Consider the following 27,101-nt stretch of genomic DNA (forward strand, 5'->3'; position numbering starts at 1 on the left):
GCTGGGCTCTCTTTTTTGCTGCACATATTTTCTGTTTATTTTCTCCATCCCTTGTTGCTTTGTATCAATAAATCCTAAGTCTGTATCTTTCTCCTCCATCTCACCAACTCTCCTGTCTCATACTTCCAACAGTTTTCAGATAGACCTTATGATGTTGCTGCAAATCCAACATGTGCAAAACCAATAGCATGCACTCCCTTTCCATAATTTCCTCCTTGTCATGTTTCTAGTTACAACTTTCCATTGAGTATATGGTATTAGGCTTCTTTCAATCTTCCCCCTTTGGTCAGAGTGTATTGGATAGAGTGTGATGTGTGGAGTGAGGGTGGAAGTCTCAGTTTAGCCATTCATTAACTGTAATTGAGAAGTTTACATAATAGTACCTATGTCTTGGGGTGTGGTGAGGGTTCAAGGAGTTAGTCCACAGAAAACCTTTGGAGGAGTAACACAATTAAATGTGTAGTAAATGATAATATTTTATGGGTATTATTAATTCTTTCTCCTTTGTTCCTTATATTCTCTAATACCCATTAATTCTTTCTTCAGATTTGTTGTAAGGGATGTGATAGTTGACTCTTCAATGTCTCTTCCATCCCATTAGAGAGTCTAGGCTATAAGTATATATTCTCATGGGGATCCACTCAGTTCAGGAGTAAACACATGACCTTCAATGAACTAATTAAGCTGAAGGGACATATTTATACTCATATTTGAGAGAGTTTTCATTTTCTTCTCCTGAATGGAAACAGGGGAGCACATTATCCCTGTTGCTGCTATAAGCATTCTTTGTCACCAGGCAGGTCAGCCTGAGGACAGTTCTGTCTCACTCGCCAAAGATGGACAAGTTGAGATGTGGAAGGATCTTGGTCTTTGGCCAGAGTCCCTCATCCAGTGCCAAAGTCTTTTATAACTAGTACCTTCTACCTATAAAATTGTAATTCCTATTACTTTGTTTTCTTTCCTAAATTTCACATTTATATATTTAACTTCCTGTCTAATAAAAATGTCAAGTTTACCAAACCCAAGGCCAAAGTCTTAATTCCCATGGCTCATAACCTACTTCTGGCCCATGCATGACCAACTCAGGTAATGGAACCAACCACCACACACCCATTTGTTCAGAAGAAAAAGTTACCTTGATTCCCTGTTTCCCTCACCGGTCACATTGATACCATTTGTCAGTCTTATCAGTTTTATAGCTATTATAGACTGGTACCTGTCACTTTTCATCATCTAAATTATATCAGCCTACACCTAGCCATTGTTGCCTCTCTCCAGGATTTCTGCACTTGTTTCCTAACTGATCTTTCTACATTTACTCTTGCTCACTGCCCTCCTTTTTTCTACCATATTTCCTTCTCTAACAGCTAGAAGTAATAAATACTCTTCTTTTTAAAACTTACAACAGCTTGCCTTTGTTATTTGGGAAAAAATCTATAGTTCTTATTATGCTTTTTAAGGTTCTACAATACATCTGGGCCTAACTCTTTAGTTTTCTTTCATACTGCTCTCTTGTTTGTTCACTCTGCCCTGCTAGACTTTTTGCCATTCTTTAAATACTCCAAGCTGGTTCTCACTTCAGAGCTTTTACTTTTGTAGTTGCTTATATATAAAATATTCTTCATCCACATTTTACATTCAAGGTTGTAATCAAATGTTGCTTCCTCAGAAAAATCTTTTGCGATCCTCCCAACAATGATCTGTCTTTGTTCTCTGTCCCAGTTATATTTTTTCTTGGCATGCTTTTCCTAATGTGAAATTATCCTATTTTTTGTCTTATATATTGTGTTTTCTCAACTCTCCAGTATAATATAAGCTTCAAGAAAGCAATAATCTTGTCAGCCTTGGTCACTATTTTCTTCTCTAGAAAAACAAGAGTATGAAGCACTAAGTAGTTGCCTAACAAATATTTGTTGATCAAAAGAATAAACATGAATCCTACTCTCTAATATGTTGTTTGCCTTAGCAATCACAAGAGAGAATAGGATTCTTTTCCCCTCAAACATTATTTAACAAGAGTTTATTGAACGCCTACTAAGTATATATCACCTATCTATAGAAGATAAAAAAGGAGGAATTTTCAAGCTAAGAATTTAGAACATATTTGAAATGTCAAGGTATAAACATAAGAAATGAATAGAAAAGTAACATATGTGGTACAGAGAAGATAAAATACAGAAACACAACGGACCTGATAAGAACTGAATTTTCTAGGGAGGACTTAGGCTGAGGATGGATTATGAGGTGGAACCCACAGAATGCATAAGATTTGAGTAGGTTTAGAAATAACAGAGTAACTGTGTTCCTAGATACAATATGTTAGGATACAATTAGGTTTGTGACTGTGAATGGAAAGGAGAGGAAAGTAAAAAGGGACATTTGGAAGCAATTTGCCTCACCTTGCCCTGTTTATGCCTCTGCTCTTCCCATAAACTATGTCTCTGGTTTTCATTATCTTGAGGGAGAATGTGCCCTCAAGAAGAGCCAAGTCTATATCCATTGCTCTAGCCTCGCCCTCAAGTTTTCACCCTGTGTTGTCATTTGTCTGTTATAGTCTCTACATTTCCCTATATGAACACATCATCCTCCTGTGCCTCAAAATTAACATGTCAAGATCAAATTTAGTTCAAAATTAGTTCACTAGTAAAACTGGTTTTACTCTGAAGCCAACTTCCCCTCCTGGCTTCTCTTCTGTGATTTCTCCATTTCCCAGCCAGCAAGGCTAAGGACTTCATTTATGTTTGGTTCCCCTTTGCCCCATCTCTGTGTTTAGTTGATGGCCAACATTACCTTTACAGTATCTCTCCCCTTCATTCCATTTCCACTGCCTTCAGTCTACGTCAGGCATTTCACTTTACCTAAATGATCCATTCACCCATTTATTCAATTAATACTTATCAGACATCTAGTAGGTGGCAGGCTTTCTTCTAGATACTTAGAATACATCTTTGAATAAAGCAGAGAAATACTCCTGCCTTCTTGGAGTTTATTTTATTTTATAGATACAGCAATGGCTTCCTAACTGGGAGCCTTCCCTCTAGTCAATTCCTCCTTTATTTCATGCATCCAGTCTTTCTAGATTGATCAAAAAGCATACTACTAATTATGTCTATTCTTTTCCAAATTGTTCAGTGACTCCCCATGTCCTAATTCCACACAGCCTGACCTGATATTCTGGATCCCCAGGTTTTATGCTCTTCTATCTCGTCAACTTGAATAAATATTCACTGCCACTCTACTGAATATATTCTGGTTGGGAGGTAATTTGTTTGGAAAATTTCTTTGGTTGCTAAAAAAACAGAAAAAAGGAAATGCACATTTGTAAAATTCATGTTGATTAGCTCAAAGAACATGAAAGTTTGCCTAGAAGGACCATGCTTACTTTTATGCAGGGTGCTATAGATACCTTGGTTAATACATGGAAAAAAAGACCCCAGTTGATAAAAATCATAAGAACAAAAATGTAAGCATAGAGAATATTATTTTGGAAAAATACAGAAAACTTTATCAGAACAGAAAATCTGTCATATATTTTTGTTTCAGGTTGTTGGCTCCTCCCATCAGGTCTCCATGTCTTACCATGGAACATTAGTAATAATAACATTAAGGCACAATTTTTATATACACACTCTGAGGTAGTTCTATATAAAATGAAGATGCTGGTTTTCAATTCTTTTCAATAGTTACTCACACTATTTCAAACATAAAGAGCTTCATAAAATGACAGTTGTGAAATGATTATGAAAAAGAAAGTAAATGCACACTTTGAAATAGATCATCTGTCTCTTTTTGAAGTTGATACTAAAGCAGGAAATTATGTCCATTAAGACAAAAATCATTAGTGCCTGTTAGACTTATCATTCTGGGTTATATGGACTCATAAATGTCATTCCATATGGAAATCATATATTTTTACCTTAGACATACTTTAGTTCTAGAAATAGTAGGCTCTATTTCATATTAGTAAGCATTTGACATGTGAATAGACAATCTGACCAATTAGGTCAGATGAGGTTTTTTTGTTAGGTTTTTTGGCGGCTGCTCAAAGAACTATGAAATGAGATAGATAAGAGGTGATTATGGATTCCATCAATTAAAAAGTCATGACAAATGAAAACTTCTGTGAAGGAAGAATTAGAGTTTTGGTGTGGCGCAGTTTTCTTAAGCTGTTGGAAACAAAAGATTAAAAGAGGGAAAATAACTGTAGTATCCTCCACAGCTTTCTGTTTTCAATACTTTTGTTGTTTCCTTCTGATCAGCTGATATAAGACAGGTTTAGTTCTCACAGATCTGCCCCCTCATGGTAAAGGAGGACTTTTGCTGTTGACATGCAGTTTAAAGTCTTTGGAAATCAGCCATAGGTATTTTAGTGTGCAAGAGGGTGGCCACTTGAGTGGGCATGAAGACAGTTTGTATGCTTGATATCCTGTACACACTGATACACAGACTTAGACCTATGGTAGTAGGAACTCCGGTGGTATAGTGTTGGACAGCATGGGTTCAAACATGGCTGTGCTACTGATTAGCTTTATGACCTTGGAAAACTGAAAATATTTTTCTTGACTCAGTTTCCTCATCTCTAAAATGAGGCTATTCATAGTATTTACCTCACAAGTCTATCGTGAAGGTTAAATGACTTAATATAGTTAAGTACCTGGCACACAGTAAGTCTTCAGTGATTATTAACTATTATTTTAGGCTACAGTATAGTTTCTCTGTAAGTTAGGGATAACACAATCCATAGTGCCCTGTCCATTATTTGTACTTTTTCTGTATGTTTCTGAAGTAATGACAATTTCAAAACAGGTGGTCTAGTCATGTTGATGATTCTGTTAAACATATTTACTAATACTCCTCCTTTATATTAGACATAACTGTGTTCTTGAAAACATTTATTTAACTAGTAAATTCTACAGATAAAAAACTGATTTTTTAACAAAGAGAATGGCAGAACAGGGTAGGGGTGGAACCCTGGACTGGGAGCTGAATTTGTGGTCCTAGTGCATGTTCTGACCTAAGTCGTTTGTTTGTTGACCTAAGTTTAAACTCTAGGCAGGTGACCCAACTTCCCAGTTTTACGTTCATAAAATTAGGGAATTCATCTAAATGCATGCCAAAGTTGCATTCATGTCTTATCTTCTATGGTTGTTTCTTCCATCAACACAATTATCATGCAAGCCTATGTACTTATTCCCATGCTGTTACCATTCTTAAAATATTTTAAGGGTCTATAAAGAAGTACCACATTTCTGATTATCCTCAATGACATCAAATTTTCCCTTTAAAAAAGATGTTGGGGCTAAGTCTGGTGAGTAAGATGAGTGTTTTGAGTGGAAAAATGTGATGTAAATATAACAGAGTAAAAGTATTTTTGAGAGAGGGTTATAACTGACTCTTGGTTATAACTGACTCTTGTATGAATGCCTGCACATGTGTTTGTGTGTATGGGTACTTTTAAGTGCAATATGTATTTGTAGTTCTAAGTTCTGATGTTTTTTGTTAAATTTCAGGCTTTAGTCACACCTGCTTTATACCACTGTCCTAACTACGCTTTTTGTAAAACAACCACTTTTTGAATGAAATAACACTTACTAATATCTAGAAACAGCCCACATTTTATAAAATAATAAAAGGCTGATCCGACTTCTTGCAAAGCAGCTTCATCTAATGTCATGGGCTCATTATTCAGCTGAAATATTGCTCTGCACTTCACACTAGTCATTTATCTTCCCTGTACCTCAGTACTTTTTTTCAGAAAAGTCTAATAAAGATGCTTGTTTATAAAAGGTACTCTTGTACCTTGGATGAAGTATTCCCCAAATGCTGTATGATGTAAGTACAAGGAAAATAGAATCTTGTAACACTTCAAGATCTGCTCTATGGGATTGCACTATCTGATGGTCGGGATTGTGCTCAGCATTGAGAATGCTGTCTTCTCCGTGAGAGTAAAGCCTGGCAATTTTCTTAATTTGGCTACTGCTTTACAAGATTAATTAATCAATCTCACGTTATATAGCACCATTGTGATGAATATTTTTGAAATATGGGAAATATCACCGTTTGTACTTTTACTCCCATTTAATTAGGCCAAACATTGAAACAAATGTAAATTACTTAGATTCTCTAGTAGAAGCAGCAGTCAGAATGATGGGTAAAGTGCACAGAATACTAGACACAAAAACAGCTTCATGAGGATTCAGGAAACAGAAAAAAAAATGACTAATAAGTTACTTCATTTTTTTCTCTTTTGGTGAAGCTTCCTAAATTCAAAATTCTAAATTTAAAATAAATGTTTTAAAAGTGACTGCTCTGAAATAAGAATAGTATATTATTTTATGGTTTCTGGAGGCCGATCCTTATTTAACACATGTATATAATATGAGAAAAGAAAATAATATCCTTTAACACTTTATAGGTTAAAATATGTTAAATAAAAATATATGTACAAATATATATTATTATTTTATTCTAGTCCAGTCTCTATTTGAAAGTGAATGTTTTGTGTCCTCTTTACCTTTTTGTTTGTGATTCCTGAAATATTTTTCCTTACTACTTTATACAAAAATGACCACCTAAACAATCTGTTTTCTTGATCCAGAACAGAAAATGTGTTTGTGATGAAACCAGTTGGTTTCAGTGGTATAGGTGTGTGTGTGTGTGAATGTATTTTCTAAAATTTATTTACTTATTTATTTTTAAAAATAGTATCTGATATGTGAGACAGAAGAATATCACTAGGGATATGTTAATGTAATTTAAGCAAGTGTAGAACAAAAGTCTATACGCTGAAAGGTCGTTTGAAATAAATACCCACTGGGTAGTGAATTACATTTTTCAAAAATCATCATCACTTTTCTATAAATAATTTTTCAGTTGGTTTTACCTGGGCATGAAATTGAGCTGATGCAAAACTTGCAATAAATGACCAAAAAGGAAAAATGAGGGTTGGAAGAAGAATGCAAGAGAAAGCTGCTGTGACCATTTGGATTTGCCCGTCCTTTTCCCTTCAAATTCCTGGATTATATTCACTCCTCTGATCCCCACCAAGTCCTCTCTATCCCTCTTCAAATAGTACCATTTTTCTAATCTTTTCTCCTCAATCTCACTGAGAATATTCTCACTGTTTCACAGCTGGAATACCACAACAGCCTTGTAAAATGGCTTTTTGCAGTTAAGCTCTGTCTTGTTTAACCCATCACTTTGGATTCCTCAAATGCTCTTGTGTCCAGATGTTCTCTTCAGAGCCTCGCAAAGCTGGTGTGGGGTCTTGAGTGAGGACACAAGCCCTAGCCTGGGTTTGAGCCCTATCTCCGCTTGTCATTACTGTGTGACTTTGGTAAGATACTTAGCTGTGAGTCTCAGTTTCCTCAAATTTATAAAATGCAATTAATAAATGTCCCATTGGGATCCCTGGGTGGCGCAGCGGTTTGGCGCCTGCCTTTGGCCCAGGGCGCGATCCTGGAGACCCGGGATCGAATCCCACATCGGGCTCCCGGTGCATGGAGCCTGCTTCTCCCTCTGCCTGTGTCTCTGCCTCTCTCTCTCTCTCTGTGACTATCATAAATAAATAAAAATTAAAAAAAAAAAAATTAAAAAAAAAAAATAAATGTCCCATTTACAGAGTTGGGGCAAGTACTGCATGAAATCTATCAAATGTTCAGCAGAGCAGGTACCTAATAAATAGCAACCATCCGTACCCTGGTGTGTCACATTTAATTTTAGCTTCTCTACCTGTATTCACCTACTGATATTCTCTTCAGCCAAATTGTTCTTTCTCATTGTCCTTTCAACACGATGACTTTTCATCTTGATGATTTCCTCATGTTTTCCTGAATACCTTACCTGGACCTGTCCCCTATATCCAAATTCTATTTCTCCTGAAGCTTTCTAGCTCAAGTCTAATAAAAGCTTTCTATTCTACTCAGCAATGATTTCCCTTTCTCTAATTTTTTTCAGCATTTATTATCTATACCAGCTTAATGTGTAAGTTCATATTGCTTAATGTTTACATAGGTATTTTGATGTCACTCCTACTCTCAGAGGTGAGAGACTGTATGTATTTTGTACATCTAAAGGGAAAACAACTGTTTCACTTCTAGTTAAAAGCATCCATGTTGATTCCAGCGGACTGAGTACAGAGGGTAAGCCACGCTGTTGACCGATTTTGAAACTGCTAACTGGACAATCAGCTTTTCTCTTTTCCTGAAAAGGGAACAAAGTGGTTGAAAAGTATTTCATTCTTATCGGTGAATAAAAGGATGAGGGCTCTATGCTTTCAAGTGAAAGGAATATTTTCTACCTTCCTTATGGGAATGAAAGCATGAAAATTCTTACAGCAGGGAGTTGGAAAGAAAGGTGACATGTGCTGTGTTTGTTTTATTTTTTCTTCTGAATTTTTATTATTCATTATATAAGAAGTTAGAGAAACCAAGAAAGGAAAAACTATTATGATAGGAGAAATAGAAGACTTTTTCTCTTTTTACTAACAAGCACAAAGAATAGGTATTTAATTTATTGGGAATAAGTAAATGGGATGATCTTGATAAAAAAGTTAGGTAGATCTTTCTTCATCAAAGATTTATTGAATCTTTACTCTGTGCTGGCATGAAGGTACCTGCTAGAGATGTAGAGACAGATGCCTGAACTCAAGGGACTTACCAATGTGAGGCAGGACCCAAGAAGTAAACTGTAAGAAGTCTGAAGACAGAGATAGAGAAAAAGCTCTAATGTTATTTTTCTGAATCCAGATAGAAGTCAGACAAGGAAAAGAAAAAAAGAAGCATTCAAATTGGTAAGAAAAAGTAAAATTGTGACTATTTGCAGATGACTAAATATTGTATATAGAAGAGCCAAAAGATTCCACCAAAAATAACTATTAGAACTAATAAATGTATTCAGAGGATACAAAATCAAAGTACAAAAACAATTTGCATTTCTATGCACTAATAATGAACTAGCAAAAAGAAAAATTAAGAAAACAATTCTATTTACAATCGCATTAAAAAGAAAATTTATTCTTTGCCTAGGAATAAATTTAGCCAAGGAGGTGAAAGATCTATACTCTGAAAACTATAAGACATTGATGAAAGAACTGAAGATAGCACAAATGGAAAGATACACCACAAACATGGATTGGAAAATTAATATTGTTAAAATGTTCATACTACTTAAAACAGCATATAGATTTGAGGTAGTCTCTGTCAGAATGCCAATAGCATTTTTCACAGACAAATAATCCTAAAACTTGTAAGGAATCACAAAAGACCCCAAATAGCTAAAACAGTCTTGAGAAAAAGAACAAAGCTGGATATACCACACTCCCAGATTTCAAACTATACTGCAGGCCAAGAGTAATCAAAACAGTATGGTGCTGGCACACAAACAGACACATAGGGCAATGGAACAGAATAGAAAGCTCAGAAATAAGCTTATGCTTAAATGGTCAATTAATCTACAACAAACGGGGAAAGAATATATAATGGGGAAAAGACAATCTCTTCAATAAATGGTACTGGGGAAATTGGACAGCTGCACGTTTAACAATGAAACTCAACCATTTTCTCATATGATATACAGAAATAAACTCAAAATGGATTAAAAACTTAAACATAAGATCTGAAACCAGAAAAATCCTAAAAGAAAAACATAGGCAATAAACTCTTGGAAAGCAGTCTTAGCAATTTTTTTTGGATCTGTCTCCTCAAGCAAGGGCAAAAAAAGTAAAAATAAACCATTGAAACTACATTAAACTAAAAATCTTTTGCAGTGAAGGAAACCATCAACAAAACAAAAAGGCAACCTACTAAGTGGGAAGAGATACTTGTTAATGATATATCTGGGGTTATATAATGATAATTATATTGTTAATGATATATCTGGGATATATAAGGGGTTAATATTAAAGAATATATAAAGAACCCATACAGCTCAACACCAAACAAATAATTTGATTAAAAAATGGGTAGAGGACCTAAATAGACATTTTTTTTAAAAAGAAGACAAACAGATGACCAACAGACATGAAAAAGATGCTCAATGTCACTCATCATCAGGGAAATGCAAATCAAAACCACAATGAAATACCACTTTACACCTGTCAGAGAGGCTAGTATCAAAATGTCAAGAAACAGCAATGTTGGTAAGATGTGGAGAAAAGGGAACGCTTGTGCACTGTTGGTGGGAATGTAAATTAGTGCAGCTACTATGGAAAATAGTATGGAGGCCTCTCAAAAAATTAAAAATAGAAATACCCTACAACCCAGCAATTCCACTTCTGGATATTTAACCAAAGAAACCAAAAGATACATGCACTTCAATGTTCATTGCAGTATTTAAAATAGCCAAGATGTGGAAGCAGTCTAAATGTTCATTGATAGATAAAGAAGATGGAATATATATACATACATATATATATATATAATGGAATATTACTCAGCCATAAAAAATGAAATCTTGTCATTTGTGACACCATGGGTGAACCTAGAGGGTATTAATCTAAGTGAAGTAAGTCATGCAGAGACAAATGCCATATGCCTTCACTTATATGTGGAATCTGAAAAAACAAAACAAACAAGACAAAACAGAAACAGACTCATAAATACAAGGAATAAACTGGTGATTGCCAGAGGGGAGGTGGGTAGAGGGATGGGTGAAATAGGTAAAGGGGATGGAGAGGTACAAACTTTCAGGTATGAAATAGGAAGTCATGGGGATGTAAAGTGTAGCATAGCGAGTATAGTCAATAGTATTGTAATAACATTGTATGGTGACAGATGGGAACTATACTTGCTGTGGTAAGTATTTTATAATGTAAATAAATGTTGAATCATTATTAGTACATCTGAAACTAATATAATATATCAATTAAACTATACTTTTAATAAAAAAAATCATGCCTGGACCATCCAGTTTATTCTGGAAATTAGGGCCTTGGAAAACAAAAACAAAGTAAAAGTATAGATATTCTAACAGTTAACAATGCAAAAGGAAGAAAGAACAACAGAAAAGATTATATCCAAGGAATTTAAAAGTAATTAAATAAAAGTAGTCACTTATGGACCAAAAATGAAAGTATGTCGTATATCAAGGATTATGATTAATTCTATTCTTTGCCCTTAAGAGGGAGAGGTAGCGGGAGAGAGAAAAAGAGAATCCCTAAATATTTATTTGAAATACATATTGTTAAAAGTGTATGACAATTTTTGGAGCCATACTGCCTGGATTTGAGTCTCAGCTCTAATACTCAATAGCTTTGTGAACTGGGGCAAATTACATTACCTCATTATGTCTTAGTTTCTGTGTCTGTAAAATGAGGATAATTATAGTACTTACCTCATAGATCGTTACATGTAAAAATTCAAAATATGGCACACAATAAACATCATATAGTATGTTTAATATTACTCTTATATGCTTTTAAGAGAATATTGAGGGAAGGCAGGGTGCATGATGATGATGAGAAAACTGGACATAAATTAGGATTCTTGAAATTTTCCCACTCGTATTGTTTCTTGTGATTCTAAATAATTTAGCCTTTGTGCTATTTTAGTTTCATCCTTGATGAAAAAAGAAGTACTGATAATTATATTTGTAAAAATTCTAAAATTCTATGACTAGATTGAAATATTATTTATGCATCTGTACCAATATCATGAATCCAACAAAATCATTCCCCATTCAGTTTGAAATATGTCCTTGTTTCTGTGACAAGGTGGTTCATTCCTAAAGTTTAGGGATAGAAGCCAAGAGGCCAAAAGGGACATTTTATTGATGAAGTATGAAATTAAACTCACGAATTAATTATTCCCTGATATCCATTAAGATTTAAGAACAGAAATGAGATCATACCAAATGCTCAATAAATGTTTTTATCATATTCTTAGTTTTATGAATAGTTAAGATTCTAAAATCAACACTGGAGTTTATTTTATTAAAAGTATAATGATATCACTGAAAAATTCAGTTCTCTTCTACTCTTAAATGTTTTTAATGTGACAACTTTTGACTAAATAATTCTTGTATATGAAGAACTATAAAAAGACAGGGCCACATAAATATTTGATGAACAAACAGAGTCAGAGAATTCACTGGAAACATTACTCACCATAGTAGAACTCTCACTTATCTGATGTGATTATATAAATACTTTAACATCTGCCACCAAGTTATCTAGTATTTGTGCAGACTAAAGAAACAAAACTCTTGTATCCAAATATATGAATATATATATTGTAGCACTTACCAGTCCTTAAAAGTCATTCCTGCCTGTGTCTACAAATATACAATTATAAAAGTGAGTATATCACTAAAGACCATGTGTCTGATGCCTAACTTAATGCTTGCCAAAACTCAGGCCATCTACTTGGTGTATGCACTTGTAGTATAATAGTTGTGCACCAATATGCAAGGGTGTAATAAACAAATTTATGACATTTTGTATGATTGTTTTGGAGTGTCATTAAAGTATGCAAGCATATAAGATACTGGGCAGATAGTAGATAATGCATGTAGCTACTATGTAAATATATAATATTTATTTTATATATTAATATTTATTGCCTATTTAAGTATTCTAATGTTTCACAAGTTGTGGTATAAGCATATAGTCACCTGAGAAATAATTAGTATTTACTACATAAAAATCACCCTGGTGATGCCTGGGTGGCAGTTGGTTAAGTGTCTGACTCTTGATTTCAGCTCAGGTCATGATCTCAGGATGGTGAGATGGAGCCTGGCATGGGGCTCTGCACTTAGCATGAAAACTGCTTGAGATTCTCCCTCTCCCTCTCTTTCTGCCCCTCACCCTATTTCTGTTCTATAAACAAACAAACAAATAAAATCTTAATAAAAAAATCACCCTGTATACTTTCATTTTCATTGAAATTAATTAGAGTAGCAATCAGTGATCTAGTATAATCAAGGGCCTAGGAAATTTGATATATTAGAGTTGTTTATAATAATTTCTAAGGTGTACTACAGTGATTAAATTTTATGGTCTTTATAATTTTTAAAATCAGTTAATAAAAGAGATCTCTTTTTCCTAATGGTCATAGCATAAAAAAAATGACAGGAGCTATTTTCTGAATTTAGGGAGAGAGTTCGGGTAATAGATAAATGTGGCACACATGTATAAAGAGATAAGTTGGCACATCAGCAATTGCCAGAAGGTTTTTCTTTCCTGATCTCTCTTCTTCCAGATGTCCAGGGAACCAGGATACAGATGTCATTATTAAGGAACTCCACAGAAAGGGAGAATTTAAATTGTCTAGATCCATAATGCAAATCAAAGGAAAAATAATGCTCAATGTTTAATATTATTTTTCAGCAGTTCACTGGAGTGTACTTTCTCAGAATTAAAATCTCTCCTAGGTAAGGCACCACAGGGATAATAAGAAATGGAACACTTAGGGTAATTTATTAAATATTTCTTTAATTGCTATTATGTTTGTGTAATGATTTTATTGGCTTCTTTTTTTGCATAAAAGACCTGGAAATCAGGTCTGGAAACAACAACAACAACAACAACAACAACAACAACAACAACAACAAAAGTCTGTAGTGAAGAAAAACCCAATTAACTACAACTAAGGAATAAATAATCTTTTTTTCAACTACATGGTTCATTTTAAGTACCCATTAGACTTTTCTGCTGGTCTTTCTCCATAAACCCTGGCATCCCCTTCATTCTATTATGCTTTCCATCTTTACTTCTAAGTTAATAAAAACAATGGTGCCTCTTTGCCTAGAAGGATCTCTTCTATTTGTCCCTTCCTCCTCATTCCCCGTTGCCCAGTTCTGGGCTAGGCCTTCCTTGTCTCATGCTTCCAGGTTTGCTCTAGTCTTTGCCAATCCTAATCTATCCTTCATGGCAAAGTTGGATGAATCATCCCTTAAATACCATCATCTATTTACTCCTGAGCTCCAGCATGGACAAAGCTTCTCATAGCTGCTTGTGGGCTATGATATGACTTCCAAACTTCAGACTTCCTTCCAAATGAACTCGCTGCCCCTGTTGCTCTTCAACAGATTTTCTGCTCTCTCCTACTTCTATCCTGTTGTTTTCATCGTTTCTCCGAGAATGATCGATTTTTTCCTTTCAGCCTAATTATTGTCTACCAATCTTTCAAGGTCAGATTCAGGGCTCACCTTCTCTGGAGAGCTTTCATTCATGTTTTCCTTTGATTAACTCTTTGTTCCATATAATATTCAATTCTTTCAATTTCTCAATTACACAATTTACTGCAATATAAACAAGCAATACTGATATATATATCTCAGGGTGGTGATATATATATATATTTTTTTCTTTTTTTTCCCTAAAAGCCAATGCCAGACCAAGAGGATAGTACCAGGAAATTAAGGCCCCAAATATCAAGCTATTTGAGTTACATCATTCCTTCAAATTTTAGGATAGCAAAAAAGCCAGGTATCTTGTGTTAAACAAACACAAACAAATGAACAAAAAGCACATAAAACAAAACAAAAACCAAGTCAGTAGTCCAGAAGTTGTTAAAACTCTTCCATTAGCTGAAAAAAAAAATGTAGGCCTCTCTCCTTATCTGGTAGAATGGAGATATATATATATATATATATATATATATATATATATATATATCAGCACACATTTATAGAAATTTATAGAAATGTCTGTGTTCACTGTTTTATGTGTGTGGGCCATATATCTGCAACTAGACTGCAAGTGTCTTCCAGGTAAATTCTCTATAGCATAACTGATTTTCCAATTTGTTCCCCTTAGAATCTACTCATCAATAAGTGTGTTTTGATTGATTAATCATTATTCATACCATAATATTTCACTTCCCAATTTATGCTTATTTCATCTTTGTCATTTTTAGATTATTTTTAGAGCCATAAGGGACCACCGGGTGATTCTATTATTGTTCATAATTATTTACTACTCTCTTCCCTTTATGTGAAGTACAGTGCCTTACCCCATCAATTTGAGCTTGACCATGAGACTCCCTCTCTCTCTCTCTCTCTCTTTTTGTTTAAAGATTTATTTATTTATTCATTCATGATAGACATACAGAGAGAGAGAGAGAGAGAGGCAGAGACACAGGAGGAGGGAGAAGCAGGCTCCATGCCGGGAGCCCGAGGATTGCGCCCTGGGCCAAAGGCAGGCGCTAAACCACTGAACCACCCAGGGATCCCCGAGACTCTCTTTTGTTAGTGGTTTGTGGGCAGATGTGACATATGCCACATCCATGCAAGAAGCACAAGAAACACTGCAGGTTTCAGGCAGCCCCTTTTACAACTACTCATTGTCATGAAACAGCTTGTCTTGGATCAGGCCACTTTTCCAGCCAGGCCCTGGAATGAGAAGCTGCACAGGAAGACCTGCAGGTGACCTGCAGCTTGTGGCACAGCTTTGCCAAATTGCAGCCCTACGTTTCATGAATGCAAAAAAGTCACTGATACTTTGGGGTTGTTTGCTACACAGAAAGGCTGACTCATACAAGATGTTGGGCTTAATCCAACTTCCATTCTACCAGATAAGGAGAGAGGCCTACATTTTTTTTTTTCTCAGCTAATGGAAGAGTTTTAACAACTTCTGGACTACTGACTTGGTTTTTGTTTTGTTTTGTGTGTTTTTTGTTCATTTGTTTGCATTTGTTTAACACAAGATACCTGGCTTTTTGCTATCCTAAAATTTGAAGGAATGATGTAACTCAAATAGCTTGAAATTTGGGGCCTTAATTTCCTGCTACTACCCTCTTGGTCTGGCATTGGCTATTAGCAAATAGATAGAAAAATCTAGAAAACAAACAAAATGCACTACCAGTTTCAAATGAAATACACTTCTACCTGAAAGATACCACTCTCTCTTAGGCCCCACATTTGTTTGATAATAGATAGAATGAAATGCAGTAATCTTTGGGCATGCCTCCCAGGCCCAAGTCCTTCAAATACATAGTTAATCTAAAATATACATTTCAAAACCTTTTTTCTTAAACTCATAAAAGAAAATTCTAATTTGAGGATGGATATAATTTCTTAATCAACCATCTTCTAAATTCCATGACAAAGTCTCCTGTACTTTGACACGAGGTGAGGGACTCTTAAATTCTTATCCTTTTCCTTTGCAAAATTCAGATGGGAACATCCCTACCATTATGTACTTCAGTACATCAGAACTTTGACTCAGTCCTTAAGTTAATTTTATGCTTTGGTATTCTTAGAAATGAAATAATTTTCTAACTCTATGATGTTTAGTCCCTAAAAACTCAAGAGACTAAACTGTTAATTAACTTCTAAAGAAATTATTGACATACTACTTTCTTTTGTATATCAATTTTTTGGAGTAAAACCAGTTATATGCAGTAATATTTTTTCCAGTAATATTTATGAAAAAAATAATTCAGTACATACTTTAGGAAATTAAAGTCTTATTAAATAACATTGATAACTACCTTTTATTATTGTTGCTTATTTTGCTTTTCCAAACGAAGAGAACAAAATGTAATAAAACTACATGGGTAACCAAGTGGATTTTCTCTTTCTGTTTTTTGTCTCTCCTTATTTGGATCACATGCAAATCTTACCTCTGTGAAAAAACATCCCTGTAAGGACTGCCATGTTGTAGTGCAATTCCATATCCCCGATCAGCAACAGTATTCCCGATGGTGTAAAATGAACAATCTGGATCATTGATAGCCACATATTCCAATACAGCTGCATCCCATACAAAGGCATAATTTCCATATTTTACCTGTGAAAATATGGAGAGCAAAAGAAGAAAATAGGATTTAAGGTTGGAATTTTAAGTTATATAGGTAAGGTAAAACATATTACATTTGTGTATATCTCATTGTGTAAAACATTATAGGACCTATATTTTTGAATACCTATTCTGAATGAGAATTTGACTTTTGGTTAATTTATAGCTCTGTTCTCCAGGAAATGTGATTAAAGTAGAATGTTAACTATGTTTCCAGGCAACATAGCTTATAATAAAATGACCCTTCAGTGGTAAATGTCACCTGGACTGGGAGTACAATAAATGTATGTATGGAAAGAAGCCATGTCTTTGAGCTTCTCTGAGTGCAGTAATTCTTGGAATTGGACCTCTCTCTTTGGGAACCTGGAAGTTATACTTTTCAAGTTGTTACAAGAGATGCTGGCTCCTTCAGGTTCCAGGCTTCTAAGCCAGGTAGGCTTTTGTATTCATCCGATATAGGTATGATCTCTTTGCACATGACTTATATTCTAAATGCATGTTGCAAGTCCAACTCACACTGAAGAAAAATAATCAACACTACCCCGTTGGCAAGATATATTTCCTAACTTGAGTTATTCTAAATTCATCTGTTGCCAAATGTGGTCTATGGCAATTTTGCTATAGGACATAGATGAAAAACCTTTGGTGGTCATTGCAATAAGGAACAAATAATTATACAATCTTCTCTATCATCATTTAGGGAAGATAACTTTATTCTAGGTTGTTTACCTTTTAGTGATCATCTTTTATTTATAAGTGTGACTTTCCCCCCTAAATTATGAATTTATCAAAAAATTAAAAGCAATCTTAAGATTAATTTAAAAAATATATAGGGGTGTCTAGGTGTCTCAGTCAGTTGAGCTCCCAATTCTTGGTTTCAGCTTAGGTACTGATCTCATGAGTCATGAGTTTGAGCTCCACTTGGAGCTTCCCACAGGGCTCCCCACCCAGCTCGAAGCCTGCTTGGGGATTCTCTGCCTCTGCCCTTCCCACCACTTGCATATGCTCTTTCTCTCAAATAAATAAATCTTTAAGTACAATCTTATCATCTTCAAATAGAGATAATTTGACTTCTACCTTTTTGATTTGGATACTTTTATTTCTTTTTCCTGTCTAATTGCTCTGGCTGGGACTTCCAGTACTATGTTGAATAGAAGCAATGAAAATGGGCATATTTGTCTTGCACCTTTATTGTACTAGAGTCAAGTTCTCAGGGGGATAGGCTGCTTTCAGGAATGTAGACAGGACAACAGTTGGTTGGCCAAGCATTGAGATATAGCCCTGCCTCTTGAAAGAATTCTTTATTTTTTTTAAGGGGGGGTGGGTATAGGAAAGGAGAGAGAGAGAGAAAGAGAATCTTAAGCAGGCTTCATGCCCAGTGTGAAGACCAACATGGGGCTTGGTTTCAAGACCTTGAGATTATGACCTAAGCTGAAATGAAAAGTTGGATGCTTAACTGACTGACCTATCCAGGTACCCCTCTTAAAAGCATTCTTACTCAGCCTTAGATTATGCCAGGATTTCACAACCAAGACCCCAAAGTTCTAACAAAAGTATTTTGTTCATGGATGGCGCCAAATTGTTGTTTCTATGAGACGAGCTCCTATTCCCTCATGTTGCTGATATTACTTCCTCTAACAATCAGTATTTATGTGCAAATTTTTATCAACATGTATTCTTTATGTATACATGGGAAATATCCTGGAAAAAATGAATAACTCAAAGAGGTGGCTTTAGCATTCAGGATTAAAAGTCATCTAATTTGGAAAGGAAAGGGCCTTTGGAAAGGCCTCTTAGGGGAGAGTAAATCATATTTATGAAAGATGAAGGGCCTTTGGTAGAAGAAATGGAAGGTGTGATATTTTGTGACAAAGTCTATCTGGATCTGGTGATCACTTTTAGTCTCTTCTTTTGTTATGAAAGTCATTCATAACTGATGAAACTCCCAGGAAGGGAATTTATGAACTTGAGTTACTATTTGAGGATTTATCTTTAGGTAAATATGGGTTGTTTAGAGAAAGCCTCTCCCTGCATTTGATATTTTTCAAGTGCTTACAGCTCAAAATCATCAATATACCAAAGTAGCCTATTGGGGGTGGCATATTCTGTTTACCCTTAATCACCAACATTCATATTTACTTTTTGCTTTCTGGGTCTAAATCTATAGTAACAGAGAGATAGCAGTGACCCTAAAGCCTCCTCTAAAAACCTAGTATGATTTTTGCTATTCTCTTCTTTCAAATAGCCACTCTGGCCTCCTGGATCCCCTTGGACTTCTTTATAACCCTCAAGGGACTTCCCCAGTTGGAGACATATTGCTTTGCTGTTAGCAAAGCATTCTAGCATTGCTGTTACTGCTTTGTGAACTGTAAAGCTCTATTTAAATGTATATTAACATTATCGTTGCCATTATATGCATGTTTCTAATAATTTTAATGTTACAAAGCATTATGAATTCATTTTTAAAAGGAGAACCATTAAAGCAGTATGATTATAGCCTGTAGCAATACCAATGAAATGCTGCATAGTAATCCAAACTATTTTAGCTTTTAAAAATATCTGTTTTTTTTTTTTTTTCAACTACTAAAACATACAACCATTGTCCTTTGAATAGTTTACTTATTAGGTTAAAACTATCTAGAAAATACTCACCAACAAAACCTGAAGTCACTTTTCAACTGATTAACAATTAACAATTGAAGGTTTGAGATTTTCACTCTATCTGACTAGGTGATCAGTATTACTTAAAAATTTCAACTGGTCTTCCCTTTTGAAGTCATGTTTGGATAAGCAGCTACATTATAGGCCATTGACTTATTAACAGTGGATTCCATGCCAACTGAGTGCTTCATACCAAGTTAAACAGAGGGTGAAAATACCTCCAGAAGCTTTATGTCATCTTATTCCAAGTCCCATTTATGGGAAAGGGAAATGAATACAAAATGGCATCTACCTCCAATATTATCACTCTGGTTCTGAAAATAGAGATACCAGAATGCTGTGGTGATTAATGGACTATAGTAGTTGCCAATGCTCAACACCTGTGTCCTTATAATAGAGCTGAGATGACAATAGCCTTGAAGGATTTCTCATCGCTGAGATAATACAAGGCTTTGTTTCATTTTCACAATATTATTACAGGAATCTTTCTTTGAATTCCATTTTACTCGCAATCATTATGCATTAATTTGAAGATCCTAAAGGGATCTAGAAGAATATAAAGGTAAGACTTGGGCTCCTGTCCTCAAGCAGCTTATAACTCAGTAATGGAAATGTCAACTATTACTTGCTATAAACAATGCACATTATGGTAAGTACCATACAAAAAGCTTAAAATGTTAAAGTGCTTTAAAGAAAGGGGGACTTAATCTTCAATAGAGGAATCAGGATAGCCTGCTCAAATATTCTGGTAACTGAAATGTTGTAGAAGAAAACTCCAAATATTGACGTTCCTTATCTTTAGTGCCTGATTAAACACAGATACTCTTTGGAAACTATTTTTTGTTCATGCACACTCTTTTAACCTTCTAGTTTTCTGCAATTTTCTATAGTCAATGAAGAACTATAAGCATTCACTGTTATTTTCTCAAATATTCGCATTTCTTGCCAAGTAAAGTGAGGGGTGAGACAATGTATTTTTAAAACCTGTACTCCTCACCATGTTATGGATTGTGGCATATTTCTTTTTCTCTGTAGAATCCTCTTGTCCTAAATGCCCCTGTTCTGATACCTCTATCATGACCTAATGCTAAAAGCACTTTTGTTTTCAATTCATTAGGCAGCCATCTCCTGTAATAATTGCAGAAGCCCATGCCACAAACAAATAGAGTTTCACAACCTGTTATCCCAAGGACTTTGTTTTTAATTGGGAAGCTATATTCTTTCCAACACAAATCTTTAACAAGTTCCTTAAAAGCTCACTTTAGTATCTAGCTACAAAGATACATCAATGACAATCCTTTTTTACTAAAAAAAAGAAAAAAAAAAGAAAGAAAAAGATCAGTGGGACAGTTATGAAAAGATGACATTTAAACCAAAGGGTAAGATGAGGTATTCCTTCCTTGAAGAAAGAATATCCTCCCTCTGTCCTCCATTTCTTCATCATGATAATAGCTAATATTTATAAAGCCTTTTTTCCCATTCTTAAAAAATGCCCTTTACATTTAAGTTTATTTGTTCTTTACAACAGTGTGAGGAGTTGATATTATGATGCCTAACTCACAGATGTGGTAATGGAACTTGTTTTAAGTCAGACTAATGATTAGCGGTAGATTTGAAACTTGAGCTCAAGGTCATCTTCTGCACTTTTTTCACTACATTAAAGACCAATTTCTGGGAGATACTAGCTATAGGAATATAAAAAGGTGTGAGATATGGTAGCCTTTGCCTTCAAGGCATAGCCTATCTAGATTGAAAAATAAATTTATATAAACAAAAATAATGCAACATAAGGCAAGAGCCAGGAAAAGAATGCAACTTCTTTAATGCTATGTGATCACACTATTAAAATAAATAAAAGTTAGGTTTTTAAAAAACAGGTTGCTTATTACTCAGCCATAAAAAAGAATGAAATCTTGCCATTTGCAATGACATGGATGGAGCTAGAGAGTATTATGCTAAGTGAAATAAGTCAGCCAGAGAAAGACATATACCATAAGATTTTACTCATTTGTGGAATTTAAGAAATAAAACAGATGAACACAGTGGGAGAAAAGAGGGGTAAACCATAAAACAGACTGTTAACTATAGAGAACAAACTGAAGGTTGCTGGAGGCAGGTGGGTGGGGGAAAGGGCTAAATGGGTGATGGGTATTAAGGAGGGCACTTGTGATGAGCACTTGGTGTGATGTAAGTGATGAATAATTAAATCCTATATCTGAAACTAATATTACAGTGTATATTAACTAACTGGAATTTAAATAAAAACTTGGAAGAAAAAAAGAAAACTTATTTCAACTAAAAAAAATCATTAAAATGAATGAATATCTGGTTTTTATGATTTTGGACCCCTGCAGCCAACTGATTTTGTGATCACTATTATCTGAGTATTTCAGGTTTTCAGGATTAAAACCAAGGCAAAGCTTTTTAAGATTAAAATAAAGGCTGCAGTATGGGAATGTATTATTTTTGTTCACAAAATAAAACCCCAAAAGCCTGAGAGCAATGTGGGAAATAAATTCTAACTTAGGACACCAAGGTGCCAACTTCTTTACAATTTAAACTAATGGTCAGTAGGGGATATAGTGTTTGTGAATTACAGGCGCAAAGAGTTATGATTAACCCAGAATCGATCTACAGTGGTCCTTATAATTCATTGCTCACATAATTCCTAAAGATGGGCTTGCTTTAATATTTATGACATATGGTTCTAGGTGGCAGCCTCTCCCACTTTGAACAAATTAATAATTCAGCATCATTCATCAACTCTTCTGAATTTATCCAGCAAAATAAATCATGCTCAAGTCCATATTTTGGTGCTTAAGACTGACTCTTAAACTATATATGGTTTTGTTTACTGCTGCCTTAATTGTTGGCCTACCATATTTTACCTGCTATTATTTTAAAATTTGAATTTGTGCTCCAAGATAGTCATCACAGGGCACAAATTTTCACAAGGGAGATATGAATGTGTTTAAAATAAATATCTTTTTTTTAACCTAGAAAAGAAGTAGTTTTTTACTCCTAAATTTTATCTTTGACTCTCTTTTTTTGAGGCTATTGGGATACTAATTTTTTTAAGTTTATTAAAACACTGGGAATGTGAAAAACTGAACACAGCTACCTCACCATCCATTGACTACTTTCTCTTGAAACAAATGGCTAGTAGGGTCTAGAAGATAGAAGGCTAGCAGGGCCTGGAGTTCTGGATAATTCTGCATGGGAAAAAACTGGTAAGTCTCTCCTTCAGGGGGGGCTGAGTGCCTGAAAAAAAAACCAGTCAAACCTCCAGGAAAGCCAATGAAGAAACTAAATTTGGGGGAATGCTTGTTCCACAATTTAGATCTCAAATCTTCCTACCCTTCTTCCTTAGATACTTGTTCCCATGAATATGTCTGTTCTGTTGCCTTTAAATTGGCCAGGAAGGAGTTGAATCGGTGGGCATAGATCTCCCCTCATGGAGCCTGTGACAGACCAGAAGACTGGGAGAGCTCTGGCTTCATTCAGGTTCCTCAGGAGGAACCTGAGATTTGTGAATCGCTTTTCTCTATACTACTCGCCCACAAGAAGAGAGGACATTTCAATTTCTGTAGCAAAACTGACAATCCCTAGGATAATCCAACAGACTTGAGTCCCTATGAACTCATAAAGAAAAATGACAACCCATATAATAAGTGCCACACTTCGAGTGGGAAAGATGAATCAGAACAAGCAGAACACATTCTGGGAAATTAGCATTGTGGTACTAGTAAGATCTCAATTAAAAAAAAAAAACAGAGTACTTAACAAGATTCAACTGTGAGTATAAAAAGATCTATGTGGCTACAAACTGACAAACCTCAATTTCTCAACCAAGAAATTGAACAGATGAATTGAAGGCGAAAATGATCATATGTCCCACAGGCTCAAATGGGGAGACTAGGATGATAACTGGAGTTGGGCAGGGATGCCCCAGTTGTAGCACTGGAAGCTCCACATCAGGAGGAAATTCCTGGGAGGAAAAAGTCTAGGTGTTTGTTTGGCAATGGGTGCAGAAGGTTGGTGGTGATGGGGGTACAAAATCCATACTACAGCCTGAAAGGTGGGCTGACGATAGTAATTTTTGTAGTAGATGGATATAACATGGCTTATCTGCCTTCTGCAGCTTCCCTCCCTGAGCACGGATGTTGGCAATTGTGACTTGCTGTTCATGACAGTCAATCATCCATTGTTGTACCACTACAAGTGCTGAGATGCAAGTGTGCAACTTAAGTGCACTGTAATCATGATTGTTAACAGCACTTTGCCTGTGGATTGATTGTTGTTCTTGGCATCAAGATGATGCTAATTTAATTTTTAACATTGTGAATACTGAGATCATTTTTTCTAAGAGTTCAGATGATGAAAATGAGAATGATTATAATGCCAATACCAGCATGACCCAGACATCGATGAAAAAAGCAAGCTAAATGACTGTGTTTTTTTATTCAGGTGGAGGTACACAAATAACCAGGTTAGTGAAGTAAATAACCAAAACAGCATACTGCATAATATGCAGAAAATAATTTGGAAAAGGAAATTTGAAAGCATATAACAGAGACGGAAAATTACATGTTGGGGATGAGGCAGGTAATATTTCCAAATCAATCAAAAGTTTTTGTGTCTCCCCAAAGGCAGTAGTAGCTAGATTAGTTTGAGCATACCACAATAAACAAACAACACACATTATCTGAATGATCATGTTTTCTACAATAATGTGTCACATAGTGCCAACAACAAAAAATGATCACCCTAGATCTTAGGTATTTTGATTTAAGAAATGTGTCATGAGATTCTCTTAACTATGAGAAACAAACTAGAGCATTGCTGGACAGAAGATGGATAGGGTGATGAGGTAACAGGGTACAGGCATCAAGGAAGGCATGTGATGTGATGAGTACTGGGTGTTATATGCAACTGAGGAATTACTGAATTCTACCTCTGAAACTAATGATGTACTAACTGCTGGCTAATTGAACTTAAATGAAAAAAATTAAAAATGTAGTGTCAAATCATCTTAAGTTCTATGAAGATTTTAATAAAACTGCATAAAATGTAAAACAAAAGTCAACTGATAATTTGTCCAAATACAGATACTTTAAATCATCTATCTACATATTCTGCAGATATTTCAAATGTAAATTTTGTCAAATTTCATTCATTAGATAAACTTCTTATCAAAGAAAAGCAAAAGATCTTATCTGCAAAATATTCCATACACCTTATAGATAACACTGCAAAAAGGGGCTTTGTGATTTGCTTACCTGTGATAGGGAAGCTTTCATTATTTAAAATTTTGATCACTTTTCAGTTTTGTCAAAATGTGTGAAGTACTTATGAACATTTACTTAATAGAAATGGAAGGAGATGGCCTTCTTAGACATATGCCTACAAAATAACTATTAATTTTTCAAATATTGGATTACCAAAAAATCACATTTTCAAAGTGTGAAACAAGAAGAATGTTCTTTTCTAATTTGGAAATATATTGAAGATAACAATGAAGAAAATGATTACAGTGAAACAGAAATGTATATAGTTACAAAACTGATGATTATTTTTGAAGAAACCATAGAGTGCTTGGAAAAAGTTGAACTGACTGCACCTGAGTTGTTCCATTTTATGTGTAGATTATGACAAAAATTCATAGGGAAAAAATGACATATTTTTTGAAACTTCAGCATAGTAATAATAAAAAAATTAAGTCACCAGAAAATAGAAAAGGTAGCCAAGTTAGATAGATAGGATTTTCTCAAACTCTTTCATAAAACTGTAACTTCTGGAATTCTGCACTGATTTCACAAATTCAAATGACCTCATCTGTGCTTTAAAATCATTCTGCTAAGAAATAGGACTTGAACTTAGGATGACATCTCATGTGCTTCAGTGTTTAAAAATGGTAGACACATCTCAGACATTTAATCTATACAATAGATTTATAGATGCAAAGGTTATGATTGACAAAAAGCTGGTCTTTTAAAAGCAAGCTGATAGAATCAAAGTGTATGGGAAGCTAGAACCTAATCCCTACAAGTTAACACATCTGCTATTGCCAATAAGTAAGTACATTAAGTATTTTGTGCTCAAATATTTTTGTTAAGAGCTTATTTAACTTGATGTCATCGAACTGGAATGACACCAGAATTGGTGTAATGTGGGCAGAGTTGCAAGTCAAAGTGAATTTTATGTTTTACTATATTTAGTTTCAACACTATATAAAAGAAGGATGCCCTAAAGGTTGCAGGCAACTCAGGGAAGTATTATTAGAAAGAGAACAGAAAGAGTAAAATTATCATATGGTATTATGGGACAGAGAGAAATGTGACATTGTTATTATTAAATATACTTACTGTTTAATTATATGTTTAAATCTACTTATGTTTAATTAGTATTTTTGTATTTGTTTCCCTTTTGAAAAGTCTTACCTTTATGTGTCTTAAATATAGTCTAAAAATTTAAATATCTAATACAGAGTTTATTTTTTTTTATTTTTTTTAATTAATTTTTATTGGTGTTCAATTTACCAACATACAGAAAAACACCCAGTGCTCATCCCGTCAAGTGTCCACCTCAGTGCCCGTCACCCATTCCCCTCCAACACCCGCCCTCCTCCCCCCTTCCACCACCCCTAGTTTGTTTCCCTGAGTTAGGAGTCTTTATGTTCTGTCTCCCTTCCTGATATTTCCCAACATTTCTTCTCCCTTCCCTTATATTCCCTTTCACTATTATTTGTATTCCCCAAATGAATGAGAACATACACTGTTTGTCCTTCTCCGATTGACTTATTTCACTCAGCATAATACCCTCCAGTTCCATCCACGTTGAAGCAAATGGTGGGTATTTGTCGTTTCTCATGGCTGAGTAATATTCCATTAATACAGAGTTTAAAAAGAGTAAAAGTAACTGCTTTATCAAAGGACAAAAAGAAACCTTATCAAAATATTGTTATATTTTATCACACATATCATTTGTTTAATTAATACCACTACAGCAGTATATAAATATATATATAGTATATAATATAGTTATTACTATTTGACAGTTAACTAGTCTCATTTTTTGTTTAAACAATAGCATTTTTTAGTAAGAAATGAATAATACTGAATAATACAGAATTCCAAATAAAGGCCTAGTTTCATGTTTTTACATTAAAGTAATAATGTAAAATAATGTATGTCTTTATCACATATATATTATTATATGTTTTTGATGGGGTGTAGCTGTGGTCTGGGTTGTCTCTCTAAAAAGCTGGTCAATATACTAGTAAATGTTGTTGGCATCATTATCTATCTGTGAGAAAATCATCAAATCTTTTTCTAACCCCTCTCAAAAAAATTTCCAATTGGACTAAATAGCTCAAAATAAATAATATAAGCCCCGCAAGAAAAAGTAGGGGAACATATGTAATACATGTAAGAAAGAACTTTTAAATCAACATATGAAATCTAGAAAAAAAATATAAAGCAGACTTTTTTACATAAAACATTTTAATATACCTTTGTACAGCAAGATATACATATACAAAGTGAAAACCAATAGATTTGCAAAAAAAGTTAGAACACAGGGGACAAAGTTAATATTTATAAATATACAAGTGTTCCTCTAATTAAGCATCTTCTATTCTAACAAAGAATAGAGGATGCAAAGGAAAAATAGCAACAGTGTCCAAAGAAGAAATTGTAAACAA

General features: G+C 34.6%; 1 protein-coding gene across 3 annotated transcripts in view; it reads right to left on the reverse strand.

Annotated features, from left to right (window-relative positions):
- The window catches only part of GRID2 (glutamate ionotropic receptor delta type subunit 2), a 1,472,825-nt gene that overhangs the window by 135,431 nt on the left and 1,310,293 nt on the right, over positions 1-27,101 (reverse strand). For all 3 annotated transcript variants that reach the window (XM_026015616.2, XM_072755651.1, XM_026015615.2), the window contains exon 14: positions 16,563-16,729. In XM_026015616.2, the coding sequence (XP_025871401.1) occupies positions 16,563-16,729 (167 nt within the window). The remainder of the gene's footprint in view (positions 1-16,562; positions 16,730-27,101) is intronic.

The sequence above is a fragment of the Vulpes vulpes genome, chromosome 4 (assembly GCF_048418805.1).
Source record: "Vulpes vulpes isolate BD-2025 chromosome 4, VulVul3, whole genome shotgun sequence".
In the NCBI taxonomy this organism is placed as follows: domain Eukaryota; kingdom Metazoa; phylum Chordata; class Mammalia; order Carnivora; family Canidae; genus Vulpes; species Vulpes vulpes.